Below are 20,386 nucleotides of genomic sequence, written 5' to 3' on the forward strand. Positions count from 1 at the left end.
TTTTGGCATGGGGTTCGTGCTTGAGGGTAGTGTTACAGAGAGCAATTCCCATTTGATATGCATCTATTTTTCTTCATTTAAAAAAAATTCTATTACATTTTATTACAGCCTAAATAAAAAATATAATAAAATATATATACAAGGCAAATGATTAGAAGGGAGTAATTTAAATAATGCCAGCATATTTATCCCACACCTTAAAAATCACAATACAGGCAACATCATAATTATTAAACCAACTCATTCCAATAAAAATTCATAGAGCCAGTGACAGACAGCAATAAAACAGGTGCCAAGCACCTCTAAAGAGTCATCCCACCTATACAAAACAAAATGTTACAATATTAATTAACAGTTATAAGTACTTACCGACAGTTAACAAATTATTTCCCTCAGATATGTGGGATATTACTCTTCCTGACCACAGAAACAGAATAAATGGCATAAGGTCATTGTTAGTTCATTATTATTAATATTACTATTATGTGTTTTTCATAAAAATCCCATTTCTTATGTATGCTTGGCTGCTCACACATGAAGACATAATTTACTTAAATAACGAATTTCGAAACATTTCAACATTTTTCCCCATTATCTTTTACTGGTACCCCTCTAAATCTCTCTGACACATGCAAAAAAGTCACTAGCTTTTATTTCACAGCATGTGGTACATGACAAATTATGTCAGACAAATTGTCACTTATTAGGAAAACAATTTTTTTTTTCACTGTATGACATTTTCAAAAACTGATCATACCAAATGTTGTACATAAAAACCCAGAAAATGCAAGTGCAAGAAAAAAGGCCCCATTAAAAAAGTCACAGCCCATAAATAATCAGTCACAGTCATTGAATTGACACTGTTCTTATGGCCCATAAACTTTAGCATGTGTATTGCACATTTCTTTAAAATTTAAAGTGAAAGAAATCAAACCCATCTCCAAGGACTTGTTTACCACCTTCAGAATGGCTGTGTATGTGCCAAAATCTGCCATGCACAGAATTGCAGGTAGGTAACGTCAAATTAAGCAGGGCAGTAACAGTTCAAGTTATTTGTACAGTGCCAAATAACAACACATCACAGTATTATGCAGAGATAAGGTCGACTTCTAAGTAGTAAGGAATTTAACAAGACAAAGCAATTGGCAAAACATGCAATAACAGAAGTGTTGCAAATAAAGGATCATTGCTGGTCACTGAAAGCCAAAACCAAAATAAAGCCTAGTTTTTAATTCACAAGAGCTGCAAACGTGAGCAACACGGAGAGGGAAGATCTTTGCAACTGAGGCTGAATTGCTTGGGTGTGTATCACACACTTTCTGAAACAAATGCAATACCTTAAGTAACAATTGGTCAGAGCACAAAAGTGAATTTGCTAGCAGCATAATAAGCCAGTCAGTTAAATAAAAAAACAACAAAAAAACACCTTGTTCAAAGTCATGTAAAGCTGAAGAATGGTGTTACGCAAATACATGCCACTGGAAGCATGTCCTCCTCAGTTTGATCTATGATATGTATGATTTGGTATGATATGATCTAGGATACAGGTTAGCGTGACACATGCTAACTTGTATACTTATGGAAAATAGCAATTCATTTTATGTGGTAATGCAGTTGCTGCTGTATTCACACGTCATTTGTGTGCACTGCACAGATCAATCAACTCAATCAATCAATCAACTTTTTTCTTGTATAGCGCCAAATCACAACAAACAGTTGCCCCAAGGATCCCACCCTGGAACTGTTGGTGGTGCTATCTATAATTTCTTTTGTATTAGCCTACTCATTAGTTGACTACATTAACTACACTTACACATGCAAAGTATATTTTACTGTGATAATGGGAACAAAGTAATTTATTAAACTATTATGTGCAACCTTTATTGTAGTCATAATTTTTTTTTTAATCTCGATGTTCTATGTGCCATAAAATTATATTTCTCTTTTGGTCATTAAAAAAAGTAATTTGTTCGATTTTTGATTTGTTGGGACCAGCAGAATAAAAAGAAGAAGAAGAAAAGATGCTCTATGAAATTATGGTGTCAAGTGCAACACAGTCATAGAAAAGTACCCCCCCACACACACTTTTTATCCGTCATAACAACAAATTCACCCATTTCGTTGAGATCAATTCATATCATTGGTCATTGCTTAATTTTGTCAGAAACATTGTTCCATACAGCTTGCATCTCAGTTCATATTAAGCAGTCATACTGAAGCACTGCACGTATGCTTATTAAATTAAGTAGGAATACTTAAATTTTTTAAATAATAAATAAATGGTTTCCAAATAAGTCTGCAACAGTTAGGAAAAATAAAATTTGCTATTTACTGTGGTATATAGTCTGCATTATCGTTTCTCATAGGGCCTATTTAGAATGGAATTTGTAAGTAATTGGATACATTTTTCAGTTCGCTGACAGTATTTGTTATGAAACACACCGGTCATTTTTATGGTTTATGGAGTTTTCGCTGCTGAGATGGAAATGTGGACAGAGGAAATGAAATGGTAATGGTTCTTTAATTACCACATGTATCAAGTCAACCAGAGAAAAGTCTGTGACGAACGTGCAGCTTCCCTTCTGTATAAAAGCACAGTGCTGCAGCCACAGAGCCATATCTATCTATCTATCTATCTATCTATCTATCTATCTATCTATCTATCTATCTATCTATCTATCTATCTATCTATCTATCTATCTATCTATCTATCTATCTATCTATCTATCTATCTATCTATCTATCTATCTATCTATCTATCTATCTATCTATCTATCTATCTCTATCTGCATCTCTCTCTATCTATCTCTATCTGTCTCTATCGCTATCTATCTCTACCTGTCTCTGTCTCTATCTATCTCTGTCTATCTATGTATCTCTATAACTCTATTTATCTCTATCTGTCTCTAATTATCCCTATATCTCAATCTATATCTGTCTATCTATCTATCTCTGTCTATCTTTAGCTGTCTCTGTCTATCTCTAAATCTATCCCTAACTCTATCTATCTCTATCTATCACTGTCTATCACTATCTACCTCTATCTCTATCTATCTCTATCTGGATCTATCTCTATCTCTCTCTGTCTATCTCTACCTATCTCTATCTATCTGTATTTATCTCTATATCTCTATCTCTGTCTAGCTCTATGTATCTTTATCTCTATCTCTACATCTCTATCTATCTCTATCTATCTTTATATATCTATGTATCTGTATCCCTAACTATCGCTATATCTCTGTCTCTACCTCTGTCTATCGCTACCTGTCTCTATTTCTATCCCTCTATCTCTATCTGTCTCTATCTATCTCTATCCCTAACTCTAGCTATCTCTATATCTCTATCTCTTTATCTATCTATATCTATCTCTATATCTCTACATATCTCTGTCTCTATACATCTCTATCTATCTCTATCTTTATTTCTATCTATCTCTATATATTGCTATCTGTATCCATCTCTATTTATCTCTATATCTCTATCTCTATCTACCTCTATATATCTCTATCTATCTCTATATATCTCTTTCTCTATCCATTTCTATACTTCTTGATATATCTCTATCTATCTCTATCGCTACATATCTCTATGTATATCTATCTCTATATATCTATCTCTATATATCTCTGTACATCTCTATCTCTATATATCTCTATATATCTCTATCTCTATCTATTTCTATACATCTCTATATATTTCTAACTACCTCTATATATATCTATCTCCATCTATCCCTATACATCTCTATATATCTCTATCTATCGCTATCTCCATCTATCTCTATCTATCTCTATCCATCTCTATATATCTCTATCTCTATTTCTATACATCTCTGTTGTGTGGGCCGCCTGAAGAGGAGGTACTGCTGGCCCACCACCAGAGGGCGCCCTGCCTGAAGTGCGGGCTTCAGGCACGAGAGGGCGCTGCCACCACGGACACAGCCGGGGGTGACAGCTGTCACTCATTATCTCTTGACAGCTGTCACCCATCTACAGTTCATCATCTCACTCCATAAAGACCGGACGTCATCTCCACCTCGTTGCCGAGATATCATCTACCTGTGAAGGTACTTTTCTCTGCTGACTTAAATCATTGAGTAATAACCTGAACTTCTTTGCAGCCGTATTCCTGTGGCGTTTCATTATCTGTGGATTGGCGTAAAGTGTGATCAGCGACGGCTTCGCTTCACACTCCAACCAGATAAGTGATTTAACAGGAGCTGCACGAGTGTGTGATTAGAGGTGGAGGTGACTTTCCACCTTCTGACTGTTTTTGTTACTGGGTGTGCACACACCCACATCTCACTGTTTGTGCTCCTCGCCAGCAGTACCAGATCTGACAGTCGGGGATGGTGATCACCTGGGAATTCGGGACTTGGCGGCTCCAGTATTCACCGGGTTCGGTGGCAGTGGAAATTGTGTGGTTACGGCTCTTCTCGGAACAGATGTCTTCTATCCTCGAGCCTGCCCACACGTCACTTTTGTGTATTGACTGCTATCAGATTCTGTGATTGTCTGTTTAATCGTTGTGCACATTCACAACATTAAATTGTTACCTTTTGGCTCATCTATTGACCGTTCATTTGCACCCCCTGTTGTGGGTCCGTGTTACTACACTTTCCCCAACACATCTCTCTATATATCTGTATCTAGCTATCTCTATATATCTCTATCTGTCTCTATATATCTATATCTCTATATATGCCTATCTATTTCTAGCTATCTATATATCTCTAGCTCTGTCTCTATCTCTTTGTATCTCTATCTATCTCTATCTCTATATATCTCTATCTCCAGCTATCTCTATATATCTCTATCTATCTCTACCTATCTCTATATATCGCTATCTATCTCTAGCTATCTCTGTATATCTCTATTTCTATCTATATATCTCTAGCTATCTCTATCTATCTCTATCTCTATATATCTCTATCTCCAGCTATCTCTATATATCTCTATCTATCTCTACCTATCTCTATATATCTCTATCTAGCTCTAGCTATCTCTTAGTATCTCTAGCTATCTCTATCTGTCTCTATACATCTCTATATATCTCCATCTGTATCTATCTGTATCTATCTCCATATATCTCTATATCTATCTAGCTCTATCTATCTCTCTCCATCCCTATCTATCTCTATGCATCTCTATCTATCCCTATCTCTATATATCTCTATATATCTCTGTCTCTATCTGTCTCTATACATCTCTGTCTGTCTCTATACATCTCTATATATCTCTATATATCTCTATCTGGCTCTATCTATATCTCTGTCTATCTCTATATATCTCTATAGCTCTATCTATCTCTATGTCTGTCTATCTCCGTGTATCTCTATCTCTAGCTATCACTATCTCTAGCTATCACTATATATCTATCTCTCTCTATCTCTATATCTCTCTATCTCTTTACATCTCTATCTCCAGCTATCTCTACCCATCTTTATCTCTATCCATCTCTAAATATCTTTATCTCTATCTATCTCTAAATATCTCTATTTCTATCTATCTCTGAATATCTCTATCTCTATCTATCTCTAAATATCTAAAGCGATCTCAATCTATATCTATCTCTAAATATCTCTATCTAGCTCTATCTCTATCTAGCTCTATACATCTCTATCCATCTCTATATATAGCTATATCCATCGCTCTCTATATATCTATTCCTATATATATATATATATATATATATATATATATATATATATATATAGCTCTGTATATATCTCTATATCTATCTATCTCTATATATCTATATATATATCCCTATCTCTAGCTATCTCTATGTATCTCTATCTCTATACATCTCTATATATCTCTATATATCTCTATCTCTATCTGTCTCTATGCTATCTTTATCTATCTCTAGCTATCTCTATCCATCTATGAATATCTCTATCTCTGAATATCTCTATCTTTCTATATCTATCTCTAAATATCTCTATCTCTGTCTGTCTCTAAATATCTCTATCTCTAAATATCTCTGTCTCTATCTTTAGATATCGCTATATCTAAATATCTCTATCTATCTCTATCTCTGTCTATCTCTAAACATGTTGTGTGGGCCGCTGAAGAGGAGGTACTGCTGGCCCACCACCACCAGAGGGCGCCCTGCCTGGAGTGCGGGCTCCAGGCACCAGAGGGCGCTGCCGCCGACGAAGGCTGCCAGGGTGACAGCTGTCACCCATTACTGGACACAGCTGACTGCACTCAGGACGGAGGTATATCAGCAGGACAGCGTCTCCACCTCAGTGCCGAGATATCGCCTTGAGCCTAAGGTAATCTTCTCTGCAGCTTATTTAAGTATAATCCTATAATACTTGTTAAACCTTTCAGGACAGCTGACTACCGAAAGCCGAGTGATCGGATAAGTACTCACCTTCCTGCTTATTGTGACAAGAGGTGGAGGCGGCTTGCCCCTCTCATCTACTGGGTGCGGTCGCATCCCAACCTGTGTGTTTGTGTTCTTTCCCGCCAGCAGTACCGGATCCGACGAGCGAAGGCAGTGGCCACCTGGGAATTCGGGACTTGGCGGTTCCAGTACTTCTGGGTTTCGGTGGCAGAGGAAATCTGGGTGGTTCCGGTTCGACTAGGACGGACGTCTCCTACCTTCGGGCCTGCCCACAAGACACCAGCAGATTTCGGCTTACACCTCCAAATTGTGAATTATTGTATCAGTTGTGCTAATTTCACAACAGTAAAACTTGTTCTTACCTTTTTCCATTGTCCGTTCATTGCGCCCCCTGTTGTGGGTCCGTGTACCTACACTTTCACAACAAAACATCTCTGTCTCCAAATATCTCTATCTCTATCTATCTCTAGATATCTCTATCTCTAAATATCTCTATTTCTATCATCTCTAAATATCTCTATCTCTAAATATCACTGTCTATATCTATCTTTAGATATCTCTATTTCTAAATATCTCTATGTCTATCTATCTAAATATCTCTATCTCTAAATATCTGTCTCCAAATGTCTCTATCTCAATCTATCTCTATATATCTCTATCTCTAGATATCTCTATCTCTAAATATCTCTGTCTCTAGATATCTCTAAATATCTCTATCTCTAAATACCTCTATCTCTAAATATCTCTATCTTTCTCCGGATACCTCTATCTCTGTCTATCTCTAAATATCTCTGTTTCTAAATATCTCTATCTCTATTTATCTCTAAATATAGCTATCTCTAAATATCTCTGTCTATCTCTAAATACCTCTATCTCTAAATATCTCTCTATCTTTCTCCGAATACCTCTATCTCTATCTATCTCTAAATATCTCTATCTCTAAATATCTCTATCTCTATATATCTCTATCTCTAAATATTTCTATCTCTATCTATCGCTAAATATCTCTATCTCTGTCTATCTCTATCTCTAAATATCTCTATCACTACATATCTCTGTCTCTATCTATCTTTAGATATCTCTATTTCTAAATATCTCTATCTCTATCTATCTATCTCCATCTCTGTCTATCTCTAAATATATCTATCTCTAAATATCGCTGTCTCTAAATATCTCTAAATATCTCTATCTCCAACTATCTCTAAATATCACTATCTCTAAATATCTCTGTCTATCTCTATATACCTCTATTTCTAAATAGCTCTCTATCTTTCTCAAAATACCTCTATCTCTAGCTATCTCTAAATATCTCTATCTCTATATATCTATCTCTAAATATCTCTATCTCTCACTAAATATATCTATCTCTGTCTATCTCTATCTCTAAATATCTCTATTGCTACATATCTTTGTCTCTATCTATCTCTATCTATCTCCATCTCTGTCTATCTCTAAATATATTTATCTCTAAATATCTCTGTCTCCAAATATCTCTATCTCTAAATATCTCTATCTATCTCTAAATATCGCTATCTCCAAATATCTCTGTCTATCTCTAAATATCTCAATCTCTATCTATGTCTAAATATTGCTATCTCCAAATATCTCTGTCTATCTCTAAATATGTCTATCTCTAAATATCCATATACGAGTATATATAGATATTTATATATTATATTATATTATATATTATTATATATTATATATTTATTATTGATATATATATATATCAATAATAAATATATAATATATAATATATTTATTATTTATATATATAATATATATTATATATTATATTACATATATTTATATATTATATAGATATTTATATATTGTCTCTCTCTCTCTCTCTCTCTATATATATATATATATAGCCTCCGCTCCTCTTTCCATGACAAAAACTCCTGTAACAGTGGAATGTGCCGTTCATTTCCAAACTGGACGCTGTGTTTTATCCGGGACGTCGTCTGACTAGCACAGGAATTGTGAAAAGACGTGGACATCAGCACTTTTTCGGCACATTGAGACAGACGTGCAGAGGAATTCCGCGTGTCGCGGCGGTGCGGCATGGCGCAAAGCAACGCCGTGATGAAGCCTCACGGGACATGTTCTGGCATGTCCAGGCACATCCACAATTTCTCAGATAATCACTCGATGGAAAAACCACCGACAGCTGTCTGAACCCCATCTCAAAGCCATCCTGTGAGACCAAAACGGAGGTGGTTTTGTCTCGCTCCAGTAGCGAATCCATTGTGATGCGCGAAGCCTCCGCTCGGCTTTCCATGACAAAATCTCTTGTTATAAGTGAAATCTGCCAGAAAATGGTTGATGTCCAGCTCTTGTGATAACCCGAGAAATGGCACACGATGGTCACGGATCCAGACAGCCATCCGTTTAGAAATTAAATGGTTGTTCAGCCTGTCGATGGCAGCTTCGGAGCGCGGCGCGCCCCACAGCTGCTGGGGGCCATCCTTAAAGCGACAGTAACACTCCTTATTCTCTACCAAGCCCGTAACATTTTCACCGAAAGCCAGATAAATTTTTCTAATGGTTTCCAGCTGCCAGTCTCTAACAGTTTCTGAAAAAATTATGATGGAAAAAAAGCCCAAATCATTCTGCCATTTCCTGACAATGAAAATCCGATGAGGGGGGTGGACCACTCCTCACTCAAAGCCTGCTCACAGGCGAATGACGCAACCGACAGGCGTGGAAAAACTCACGCATGCGCACGGGGGTTCAAGCTTGTCTGACTCAATCACATGTGATTCAAATCCATATAGTTTTTGAAAAAAACAATAAGGTCGGATACTTTTCTAATAGGCCTCGTACAACTAAACCTGCCAAAAAAATCTCACTAATTTATATACGAGGTCTGTCCGTAAAGTATCGTACCTTTTTATTTTTTTCAAAAACTATATGGATTTCATTCATATGTTTTTACGTCAGACATGCTTGAACCCTCGTGCGCATGCGTGAGTTTTTCCACACCTGTCGGTGACGTCATTCGCCTGTGAGCACGCCTTGTGGAAGGAGTGGTCCCGCCCCCTCGTCGGATTTTCGGCGTGTTAGAGGACAAGTTGGGACATGTCCAGCTCTCCACAAGTTCTTTTATACTCACTCGACTGGTAAGCACTGAAAGCCGAGATAGACATGTCCCAACTTGTCCTCTAACACGCCGAAACGGAGGTGTTCCTTTGTCTCGCTTCATCAGCGAATCGGTCGTGACGCGCGAAGCCTCCGCGCGGCTTTCCATGACAAAATCTCTTGTTAAAAGTGAAATCTGCCGGAAAATGGCTGATGTCCAGGTCTTGTGATAACCAGAGAAAGAGCACATGACGGTCTCGTATCCACAGAGCCATCAGCTTAGAAATGATCCAGTGGTTTGTGCCGCGTTGTCGCAGCTCGCAGCGCGGCACACCGACCGTCCTTTAAAGGGGTCCTTAAACCTGTAGTTAAAGTCCTTATTCTCTGTGAAGCCCGTAAAATTTTCACTGAAAGCCAGATAAATTTTTCGAATGGTTTCCAGGTGCCAGTCTCTAACAGCTTCTGAAAAAATTCTGATGGAAAAAAAGTCCTTTTCATTCCGCCATTTCCAGACAATGAAAATCCGACGAGGGGGCGGGACCACTCCTTCCACAAGGCGCGCTCACAGGCGAATGACGTCACCGACAGGCGTGGAAAAACTCACGCATGCGCACGAGGGTTCAAGCATGTCTGACGTAAAAACATATGAATGAAATCCATATAGTTTTTGAAAAAAATAAAAAGGTACGATACTTTACGGACAGACCTCGTACCTCACCTACAGTTTTAGTCTGTCTGTTTCACACATTTTTTTCTTATTGCACATTTTATTTTGCTTGCACAATTTACTTGCACATTTATTACTGTGAATTATTCAGTGTTTATTGTATATTTATACCTGCCTGTACAGAGAGGGTGTAGATGGGAATTTTAAGACAATAAAATAGAGAGCTCTTACGCTGAAAGGATAAATCGGAAGAGAAGCACGTTTATTTTCTACCTTGACGATAATTACAGCAAAAGTAACTTCCTCCTCCAATCCGGATTTTTTTTTTTTTTTGGTCTCGCAGCCCCGCCGCCTGAGTCACACAAACCGCAGACTGCGGTTAATGTGAGGAAAAAGGAGCAAACGGGGCAGAATGTAGCTTTTTCATACAGGTATTTCCTTATACTCTTGCACACGAACATCTATTGAAATCTCGTTTTTGTTGTTTTTTTTTAACCGAGCTGACGGTCAGTCATGTCTGCGTGGCTGAGCTTTATGGACTTTGAAAAAGAAATCGGGTGTTTTCTCTGATTTGTCGGGAGATGGCAAAATAGTTCGAGTTCGCCAGTTTTGCTGAGCACTCTGAAAATTTTCCCGCACGGTAAGGTTTCTCCTGATTTATATCATATTATTCCACCAGTACTGTGCTGTACTTTGATAAGGATTAAAGTAAAACCTCTGAGGAAGTTTGTTGCGTTGCTGGAAAATATTTCGTGACGTTCATATCTTACGTCGAGCTCTGATATTTTAAAACGTTTGGTATGTTTTGTTGTTGTTGTTGTGCTTTTACTCCTAAATTCTAGGAACAAATGACTATTTTGGAAAATTATTTAACACAAACAGGCAAGTTCTTCTGACGTTATTTGTGCCAACCAGGTGTATGTGGGTTTATCCGTGTCAAAAAGGGAATACTATTAAATTATTATTTAGGAATGAAAATGCATAAAATAAATAAGCAGTCAAATCACGAGTTGCATTTGCAGCAACATTTATAGCTTAGTTCTCAGTTTTAGTTCTGAGGCTTTCCATTATTTTCCTTACATGCTAATGCATTTTCCCAGCTGGACTGAAAGGTGTTTGCCTGGACTGAAAGGCGCAGGACGCACAGGAGCCGAGAATACCGCAGGAGTGTGCTGCAGGCCTGAAAAAAACCCAAACAAAACAAACAAAAAAAAAAAACTACATTCTGCAGGACGTTCACATGGACTGATTAATTTACTGCTCTGATGATATAGTCAGTCATCTTTACACTTATATCTATTACCCCTTTTGACAGTTTTGTGTTATACATCAATATATATGGCTCAGTAATGTAATACAATTGATACAGCAGCCACCACGGCACACAAGCGGGGTTTTTGTTTTCAAGTGTCCTGGATGCTCCTGCACGTCCTGCGCCTTTCAGTCCAGCCCCATTTTCAGCTTTTATTTTTAAAGAACTTCACATAGATGTGTTGTAAAAATTTATGTTTGGCAGTTGCATGAAGTCAACATGGAAATCAGCGCTGCAGCTAACTATTTTTTCATAATGGATCAATTAGTTTCTCAATAAGTCATTAGTTGTTTAGTCCTTAAAGTATCAATAAATGGCGACAAATGTTGATGAATATTTTACGGAGCCCAAGATGATGCCTTCAGGTGTCCTGTGTTGTCCACAGCACAAAGATATTCAGTTTACTGCATAGGTTAAAGTTCTCCGTCACCACGACAGATTTCCGTCATTTGGAAAATTTAACCACTCATACGAGCGCGCACGTGGTGTCATGCGTGTTTTGGGGCCGAAATATGATACTCTCATTGACTACGTTTACATGCAGCCAATAACCCTTTCATAACCGGAATATTAGCAATAACCCAGTTGCGCACGGCCATGTAAACACCCGCAAAAACCCGAATATGCTCATATTCTGGTTTTTAAAAACCCGAATAAGACCCCTGGGTTACTCCTTTTCTAACCCGAATATCAGGTCATATAAATGCGCATCGGGATATCCCAATAGAAAGGAACATTATTTAGTGTTCTGCGCCTGTTCTATCCGCAAGGAATCTTGGTCTTTTGAGTACAGCAACTACTTGTATGCGGCGCGTGCAACCCACCGGACACCACAGAAGCAGAGATGAACAGCGCATTTAAGTTCTGTGTCCTTATCAGGCTCGCTGTTTTGATGTGGAGGCAGCCCGCATGGATAGATTTCTTGCGGGAAAAACTCCACAGCGCCACAGGGGTCTCGGTATACCACAGCTGCAGAGCTCCGTGTCCATGACTTGGATTCTTTGCAGGTCCCGCATCCATACCCCCGGAGGCAGTGAGCGAAGGGACAGCACGCGCATTGTGTTCTGCGTGTGTCTGTTATAATCTTCTTGCCCATAAGAAAAAAGAGTGTTTACACAGGAGAGAAAAGTGAGAAAATGTTAATGCCTGTTTGAGAAAAGTGTATAAAGTGTGTAGTGAGGGATTTTACACAAAGCAGGTTTTGCACGAACGCCAGACCAAATCAAGCACCGGTGGAAGACATGCATCGATGTTTAGATGGGGATATTCCAAATGATATATAAAGAAAAAGCATAGCACACTCAAAATATTGATGTCTAGCCGCTGTTTTATTTATATTAATTACCAATTAATTAATTGGTAATTGGTAATTACCAATTGGTAATTGGTAATTAATGTAAATAAAACAGCGGCTAGACATCAATATTTTGAGTGTGTTATGCTTTTTCTTTATATTTGAGTTAGTATTTCTGCATGTGCACCTTAGCAGAGGATCTTGGTGTGCATTGTTTTATCTATTTAATTTGATATTCCAAATGATACCAATGACCGTGTATACAGGAGTAACTTTGTCTGCTTAAGCATGTAAATGGGTTATTCCTAATGATTCAGAAACCGGAATATTGACCTTAACCCAAATATTAACTAGGGATGGGTATTGATAAGATTTTATCTATCGATGCCATTATCGTTTCTGCTTATCGATCCAATTCCTTATCGATTCCCTTATCAATACCTCTTGTGAATTTTGTACTAAAAGTAGGCTTTACAGGTTTTCTCTGTATTTCATTGAGTCATAAAGTAAATAAATATGAAATTGGTCACTGTATCCTTGATCTCTGGACATAAATAAAAATAAACAAAACGATGTTTCGCTTTGAAGTTATTAATTCCGACTGGACTCTATTGTTCTAACTTGACTCGGCAGAGAGCCGCGCAGCATTTGGAGCTGTGTGAACAGAACGGAGGACGATTCTCGTTTCTTTCTCGCAACAAGACAGGAGTCCCAGTTAGTGACTTTAATCCGCACAAACGTGACTTACGATTGACATATTCAGGGATGACAGTGATGAAAAACAAAAAAGCTGAAACCCAAAATTGCCCTCCAACACCACCCGCACAAAAATGTTTGAATTCTAGAAGCTCTGAAATGCAATTTGGGACTATTCCAGACGATAAACTGCAGTGAGTGCAGCATCCATTTAGTGAGAAAAAACCCAACTTTCCTTATTCAGATTCATTCCAGTAGTATTCTGCTCTTACTAGGATGCAGCAGTTTTCTAGCTTGGCAGATAGTTCTGGAGGAAATCACTGAAGAAATTAAAGTGAAAATATGGTTTGACTGAAACAAACTGTCATTAAACTTAAATAAGACAGGGATGAAATGGAGGTGTAAGAGTCACTAGGTGTTCACAGGAAACACTTATTTATTTCTGCATGTATGTATGTGTGTATTTATTTATGTATGTTCATTGTTGGTTTTATATTTTCTGTTGTTCAGGTTCTTTTTGTCTCTTTCTCTAAAATTGTATATAATAAGTATATATTGTGTATAAATCATTAGGTTGTTAATATATAAACAAAAATAAATTTAAAAAATATTACAATTTGAAAACAAATGCACCCGAACATGATGACAGCTGCAACTGCTTAATGCTAAGTTTTAACATTGAAAATGCCATAGACATGCTAAAGCGTTAGCATCGCTCCCGTTTTTAAAGTAGACCTGCATTGAAATCAATGCAGTCAGATCTTTGGACCAAAAAATGACTTATATTTACACATAAGATCCTTCTGAATGTAGTAAAGTAAATCTGCAAGCCCAGATCTGTCATTCAACGGAGAAATCCCGCAAAGAATTCAAGTCATTAAAAAGATACAAACCTCTCTCAGTGGCTTCGATTACCGAGACCGCGCGGCGCTGCGGATTTTGCCGCAAGAAGTCTGTCCTTGCGGGCAACAGGTGTCACCGGCCGCTCCACATCAAAACAGTGAGCGTCGTCTCTGGACTTGTTGCTAAGTTGGCTGCACCTCTATTCAGTAGACAGGGAGGTGGTGCCGGCTGCACAGCAGACACTAGGGCGGTGTGAGTGGCCCGCTGCGGCATTTACCGAGCCCGCAGACTCAGTAAGCGCATCGGAGGCAGTGAGAGCAAGGCATAAGAGTCGGGGAAGAGCGTCACCCGCTGTCGATGTCACCGCTGATCTGAGCATGCAGAGCTGTATGTCGCATTCATGCAGCTTACTTTTGGATATTGAAACCAGGATGTGTATAACAGTAACATTACTAACAGATAAAATCAATTTCAATGCGGGATCGGACTGAAGGCGCGAGCGCTCCGTCTTCTGCCGCACGTCACTGCAAAGTCCCGGATGTACAAACAGTTTTCACGGAGGGCCAAATTTTAGCTGCAGATTTGTCAATTTTAAACGAAGATTTCTCCGCTGAATTACAAATTTGGGCTTGCAGATTTACTTTACTGCATTCATAAGGGTCTTATAAATACATATCAGCTATTTCTTTCTGAAATCTGACCACATTTATTTCAATGCAGGTCTACTTTAAGTTATAAAATACATCTGTCAACTGTTCTGTCGGTTTAACATTAAAAAGGTAAATAATACTCACAGATGTATGCTCTTTACGGTTTTAGCGGGGGAAAATTAAGCAGAAGAAAGAATAAATGAAGCAATAGATCGAAGCACTGCTTCAATCTGCGAACCACTGCTTCGATTGGTTCAAGGTTCAAAGCAAAGCCGCGCTGCAGAAAAATTGATTACAGACCCGCTCCAGGGTCTGTAATCAATGTAGAGAAATGATCATTTTCCTGACAAACACCCCCCAAAACAACTGCCACTCTGAAGGACCGATAACAGAATCGTTAAGCAAAAAGCTTATTGATGTCGGTGGATCGAGTCATTTCTTAACGATACCCGAAAGGAACCGGTTCTCGATACCCATCCCTAATATTATCAGCATGTAAACGTAGTCATTGTCAAAGCAACATCCCATTCTGCGCTAATCAAAGCAGTAGCAATGTCAGCGTGGATTGCGCCACACCGCGGAGAAGGAGACTGTGAATTTCATTCCTCTCTGCTCTGTTTGCTGCTTGCCATGAGCCATGGTCCTTCTCCTCCCTGTCTTCGTGGGAACATTGGCAGAGCGGGGTGTGGCTTTGCTTTGAACCTTGAATCAATGAAGCAATGCTTCGATCTGCTGCTTCGGCTCTTTGTTTTATTTCGCTTTATCTTAATTTTTCCCCACTAAAACCCTAAAGAGCATATGTCTGTGAGTAATATTTACCTTTTTATGTTAAACCGACCTGTTATGGTCTTCTGAAGCAGTTGATAGGTGTATTTTATAACTTAAAGACGGGACCGATGCTAATGCGTTAGCATGTCTATGGCGTTTTCAGTGTTAAAGTTAGCATTAAGCTGTTTGCATCTCAGCACGTTGTGTGCATTTGTTTTCTGTATACAACCCCTGGCAATAATTATGGAATCACCGGCCTCTGAGGATGTTCATTCAGTTGTTTAATTTTGTAGAAAAAAAGCAGATCACAGACATGACACAAAACTAAAGTCATTTCAAATGGCAACTTTCTGGCTTTAAGAAACACTATAAGAAATCAGGAAAAAAAAATTGTAGCAGTCAGTAATGGTTACTTTTTTAGACCAAGCAGAGGGGGAAAAAAATATGGACTCACTCAATTCTGAGGAATAAATTATGGAATCACCCTGTAAATTTTCATCCCCAAAACGAACACCTGCATCAAATCAGATCTGCTCATTAGTCTGCATCTAAAAAGGAGTGATCACACCTTGGAGAGCTGTTGCACCAAGTGGACTGACATGAATCATGGCTCCAACACGAGAGATGTCAGTTGAAACAAAGGAGAGGATTATCAAACTCTTAAAAGAGGGTAAATCATCATGCAATGTTGCAAAAGATGTTGGTTGTTCACAGTCAGCTGTGTCTAAACTCTGGACCACATACAAACAACATGGGAAGGTTGTTAAAGGCAAACATACTGGTAGACCAAGGAAGACATCAAAGCGTCAAGACAGAAAACTTAACGCAGTATGTCTCAAAAATCGAAAATGCACAACAAAACAAATGAGGAACGAATGGGAGGAAACTGGAGTCAACGTCTGTGACTGAACTGTAAGAAAGCGCCTAAAGGAAATGGGATTTACATACAGAAAAGCTAAAAGAAAGCCATCATTAACACCTAAACAGGAAAAAAAACAAGGTTACAATGGGCTAAGGAAAAGCAATCGTGGACTGTGGATGACTGGATGAAAGTCATCTTCAGTGATGAATCTTGAATCTGCATTGGGCAAGGTGATGATGCTGGAACTTTTGTTTGGTGCCGTTCCAATGAGATTTATAAAGATGACTGCCTGAAGAGAACATGTAAATTTCCACAGTCATTGATGATATGGGGCTGCATGTCAGGTAAAGGCACTGGGGAGATGGCTGTCATTACATCATCAATAAATGCACAAGTTTACGTTGATATTTTGGACACTTTTCTTATCCCATCAATTGAAAGGATGTTTGGGGATGATGAAATCATTTTTCAAGATGATAATGCATCTTGCCATAGAGCAAAAACTGTGAAAACATTCCTTGCAAACAGACACATAGGGTCAATGTCATGGCCTGCAAATAGTCTGGATCTTAATCCAATTGAAAATCTTTGGTGGAAGTTGAAGAAAATGGTCCATGACAAGGCTCCAACCTGCAAAGCTGATCTGGCAACAGCAATCAGAGAAAGTTGGAGCCAGATTGATGAAGAGTACTGTTTGTCACTCATTAAGTCCATGCCTCAGAAACTGCAAGCTGTTATAAAAGCCAGAGGTGGTGCAACAAAATACTAGTGATGTGTTGGAACGTTCTTTTGTTTTTCATGATTCCATAATTTTTTCCTCAGAATTGAGTAATTCCATATTTTTTTTCCCTCTGCTTGGTCTAAAAAAGTAACCGTTACTGACACAATTTTTTTTTCCTGGTTTCTTATAGTGTTTCTTAAAGCCAGAAAGTTGCCATTTGAAATGACTTTAGTTTTGTGTCATGTCTGTGATCTGCTTTTTTTTTTCTACAAAACTAACAAATGAATGAACATCCTGCGAGGCCGGTGATTCCATATTTTTGCCAGGGGTTGTAATAATTAATGGCTCAGCGTTTGTTGTTGTAAAAGAGTCAAATGTATTACAAATTGAAATATTTTATTTATTTTTATTTATATATTATTAATAATAGCAACAACAACAATAGTAATAATAACTAATAATGCTACAATACAGTTTTAGAGAAACAGACAAAAAGAACCTGATAAAACAAAACAGAAAAGATAAAACCAACTAACAATGAACATAAATATAGAAATAACTGTTTCCTGTGAACACTTAGTGACTCTTACACCTCCACTTCAACCCTGTTTATTTAAGTTGAATGACAATTTGTTTTGGTCAAACCACATCTGACTTGTGTTTTTACAAAATAAAATGCAGTAAATTGCACTTTTGTGTCGTTTTTCATGAAAATATGTTATTAAAGATAACATTAAACTTTAGTTAGGCCTTTAAAATACTTTTGTGGACTCTTGCTGTAATATGTTGTCAGTGGTTGAAATAGTTGCTGTAGGCATCTAAAAATGCTCATAATCGGGTTAAACCTGATGGAAATCTCTTTGTTGTGTCGGTGATGTATGTATGTATGTGCAAAATAAAACAAAACACAGGTATGTTTTTGAGGAGAATATAGCATAACTTTGTTACAAGGACAAACGATGTTGCGTGATATAGGCCTTTTAATAACACTTAAAGAAATAATGACAAAACTCAGATGTAAGTAAAAGACAAAAAATAAAAAACAATTAATTGACAGATTAATTGATTACTAACATAATCGTTAGTTGCAACCCTAGTTTGTTTTACGAGTGACAGCGTTTTACCAATTAAATGTGAATAAACCAGTTTTGAGTTTCTCAGTGCGCATGCATTTTCAAAACGGGGGACAGTGTTACTTTGTGCACAGCAGAACAATGTTGTCAGTTGCTTTAGGCCCTAATTTTGTATTTTATTGACTGTACAGCCAGCGACACAGCACCCTTTTGGTGCATTTACCGGAATAGAACCAATCAAAATACTATAGAAGACCAAGAATTTTTACTTGGCAGTTTGAAGTGAGTTTTCTGTTTCAGAGGGTTTCAAACCTATTATAATTCACTAGAATATACAAAATTTGACTTGCTCTTTTAAAAAAATTTCTGGAGGAGATCCCCCAGACCCCCCATGCTGTATTTTTACTTCACAGTTTGAAGTGAGTGTTTTTCATTTCAGAGGGCTTCATACCTATTAAAATTCACCAGAATACCTAAAATTTGACTTGCTCTTTTAAAAAATTTCTGGAGGAGATCCCCCAGACCCCCCATGCTGTATTTGTACTTCACAGTTTGAAGTGAGTGTTTTTCATTTCAGAGGGCTTCATACCTATTAAAATTCACCAGAATACACAAAATTTGACTTGCTCTTTTAAAAATGTTCTGGCGGACACCCCCCCAGAATCAAGACGACACCCCGCTCCCCACCATCCTTTTATGTACCTTTATGTTCAGGTTTTGCATTCTTTTTAAGCTTTGTCTCTCTTTCCGAGGCTATTTAGAATAGATTTGTATACTGTATAATATGTTTATTGTATTTATTGAGGAAAAAAGAGTGTGTTCCCCCACTACGCCACATTTTAGGGAATTGCTGGCATTGATTTTTGCCAGGAAAAAATTTCAGTCAGATGAACATTTATTGCTTTAACCCATGGCTTACTGCCAGGGAGGACTAAAAGTGCTAGTAAAATAAATCTGAAAATACTCACATCTGTGAAGCTGAAATCAAGGAATTTGGAATTAATTTGATTAGTGAATTATTAAAATTATTGTCCATTAATTTAATTGCCAGTCATCAACTAATCATTGTGCTCTAATAGAAATACAGTATGATTTTCAATTTTTTAAAAAAGAGAAAAATTATAATCTACTAGTATGATCGATTGCAATGATGTCACTACTTTGAGCTTTTCCCCACATCTTATCTCCAGAGAGAAATTGCAATTAGCAGTCTTGCTCATTTCAAGCAAATATGAATAAATATCTTTACCAAACAGCAAAACCTGTTGCTGACTGACACCAACAAGTGACAAAATGATGTCTTTTCTGGCACGCTGTTACCGGAGATGTTTTACCTACCAGGAATGCACACACTGAAATCACAGAACATGATGCCACCGATGCTCCTGAGGTATATTTAACCAGGTAAAGCCTCATTAAGGTTAACTGTTCATTTAACAGAACCTGAACATTTGGAGCATTCAGTGTTTTGTCATTTCCCATAATGTACCCTGTAGCTATGCAGTGCTGTATGCTTGTCAAATTGATGGAAGACTTCTGGTTTGTATTTCTCTCTTTCTCTCGCTCTCCATGGATTCACAGTTTTGATGCTATATTCAGATGTTCAGGAATATGGTTGTCCCAAGTTAGGCAACTGTCAGTAACTTCTCTTCAATACTCTTGCTTGACTATTCAGATAAAGAACACATTTAACTTTGAGTGAAGACCACAACACCAAACTAGAACTCTTCTAATTATTTCAACGTTTCATAGTCACGTGTTGCATTATAGTAATGACAAAAGATCTAATACACGAGAACATCAAACCAGTACAAGCTGTCCAGGAGCCTTGCAAGGACTGTTTGGCCTTTGTCTTGAGTTGGAGATTGTAGGCCCCGTCCACATGGGAACATGTTTAGGCATATCTGCACAAGTTTTGTATCCTTCTTGGCATTTCATCCACACATAAACGGCGTTTGGAACAGTTGAAAATGATAGCATTTGGAAACGGGTCCCAGAGTGGGGAATTTTGAGCTGGATTTGCATCTCCATGTGCACAAGAAATATGGAATGTTTCTGAAAA

At 37.8% G+C, this 20,386-nt stretch overlaps 1 protein-coding gene across 1 annotated transcript in view; it reads left to right on the plus strand.

The window, feature by feature from the left end:
* Positions 1–966: 966 nt before the first annotated feature.
* Positions 967–20,386, plus strand: part of LOC117524251 (activin receptor type-1-like) — a 98,584-nt gene continuing 79,164 nt past the window's right edge. Inside the window, 2 exon segments of the mRNA XM_034186021.1 lie at positions 967–1,013; positions 10,396–10,536. Coding sequence (XP_034041912.1) covers positions 967–1,013; positions 10,396–10,536 — 188 coding nt within the window.

Source organism: Thalassophryne amazonica, chromosome 14 (genome assembly GCF_902500255.1).
Source record: "Thalassophryne amazonica chromosome 14, fThaAma1.1, whole genome shotgun sequence".
NCBI lineage: Eukaryota > Metazoa > Chordata > Actinopteri > Batrachoidiformes > Batrachoididae > Thalassophryne > Thalassophryne amazonica.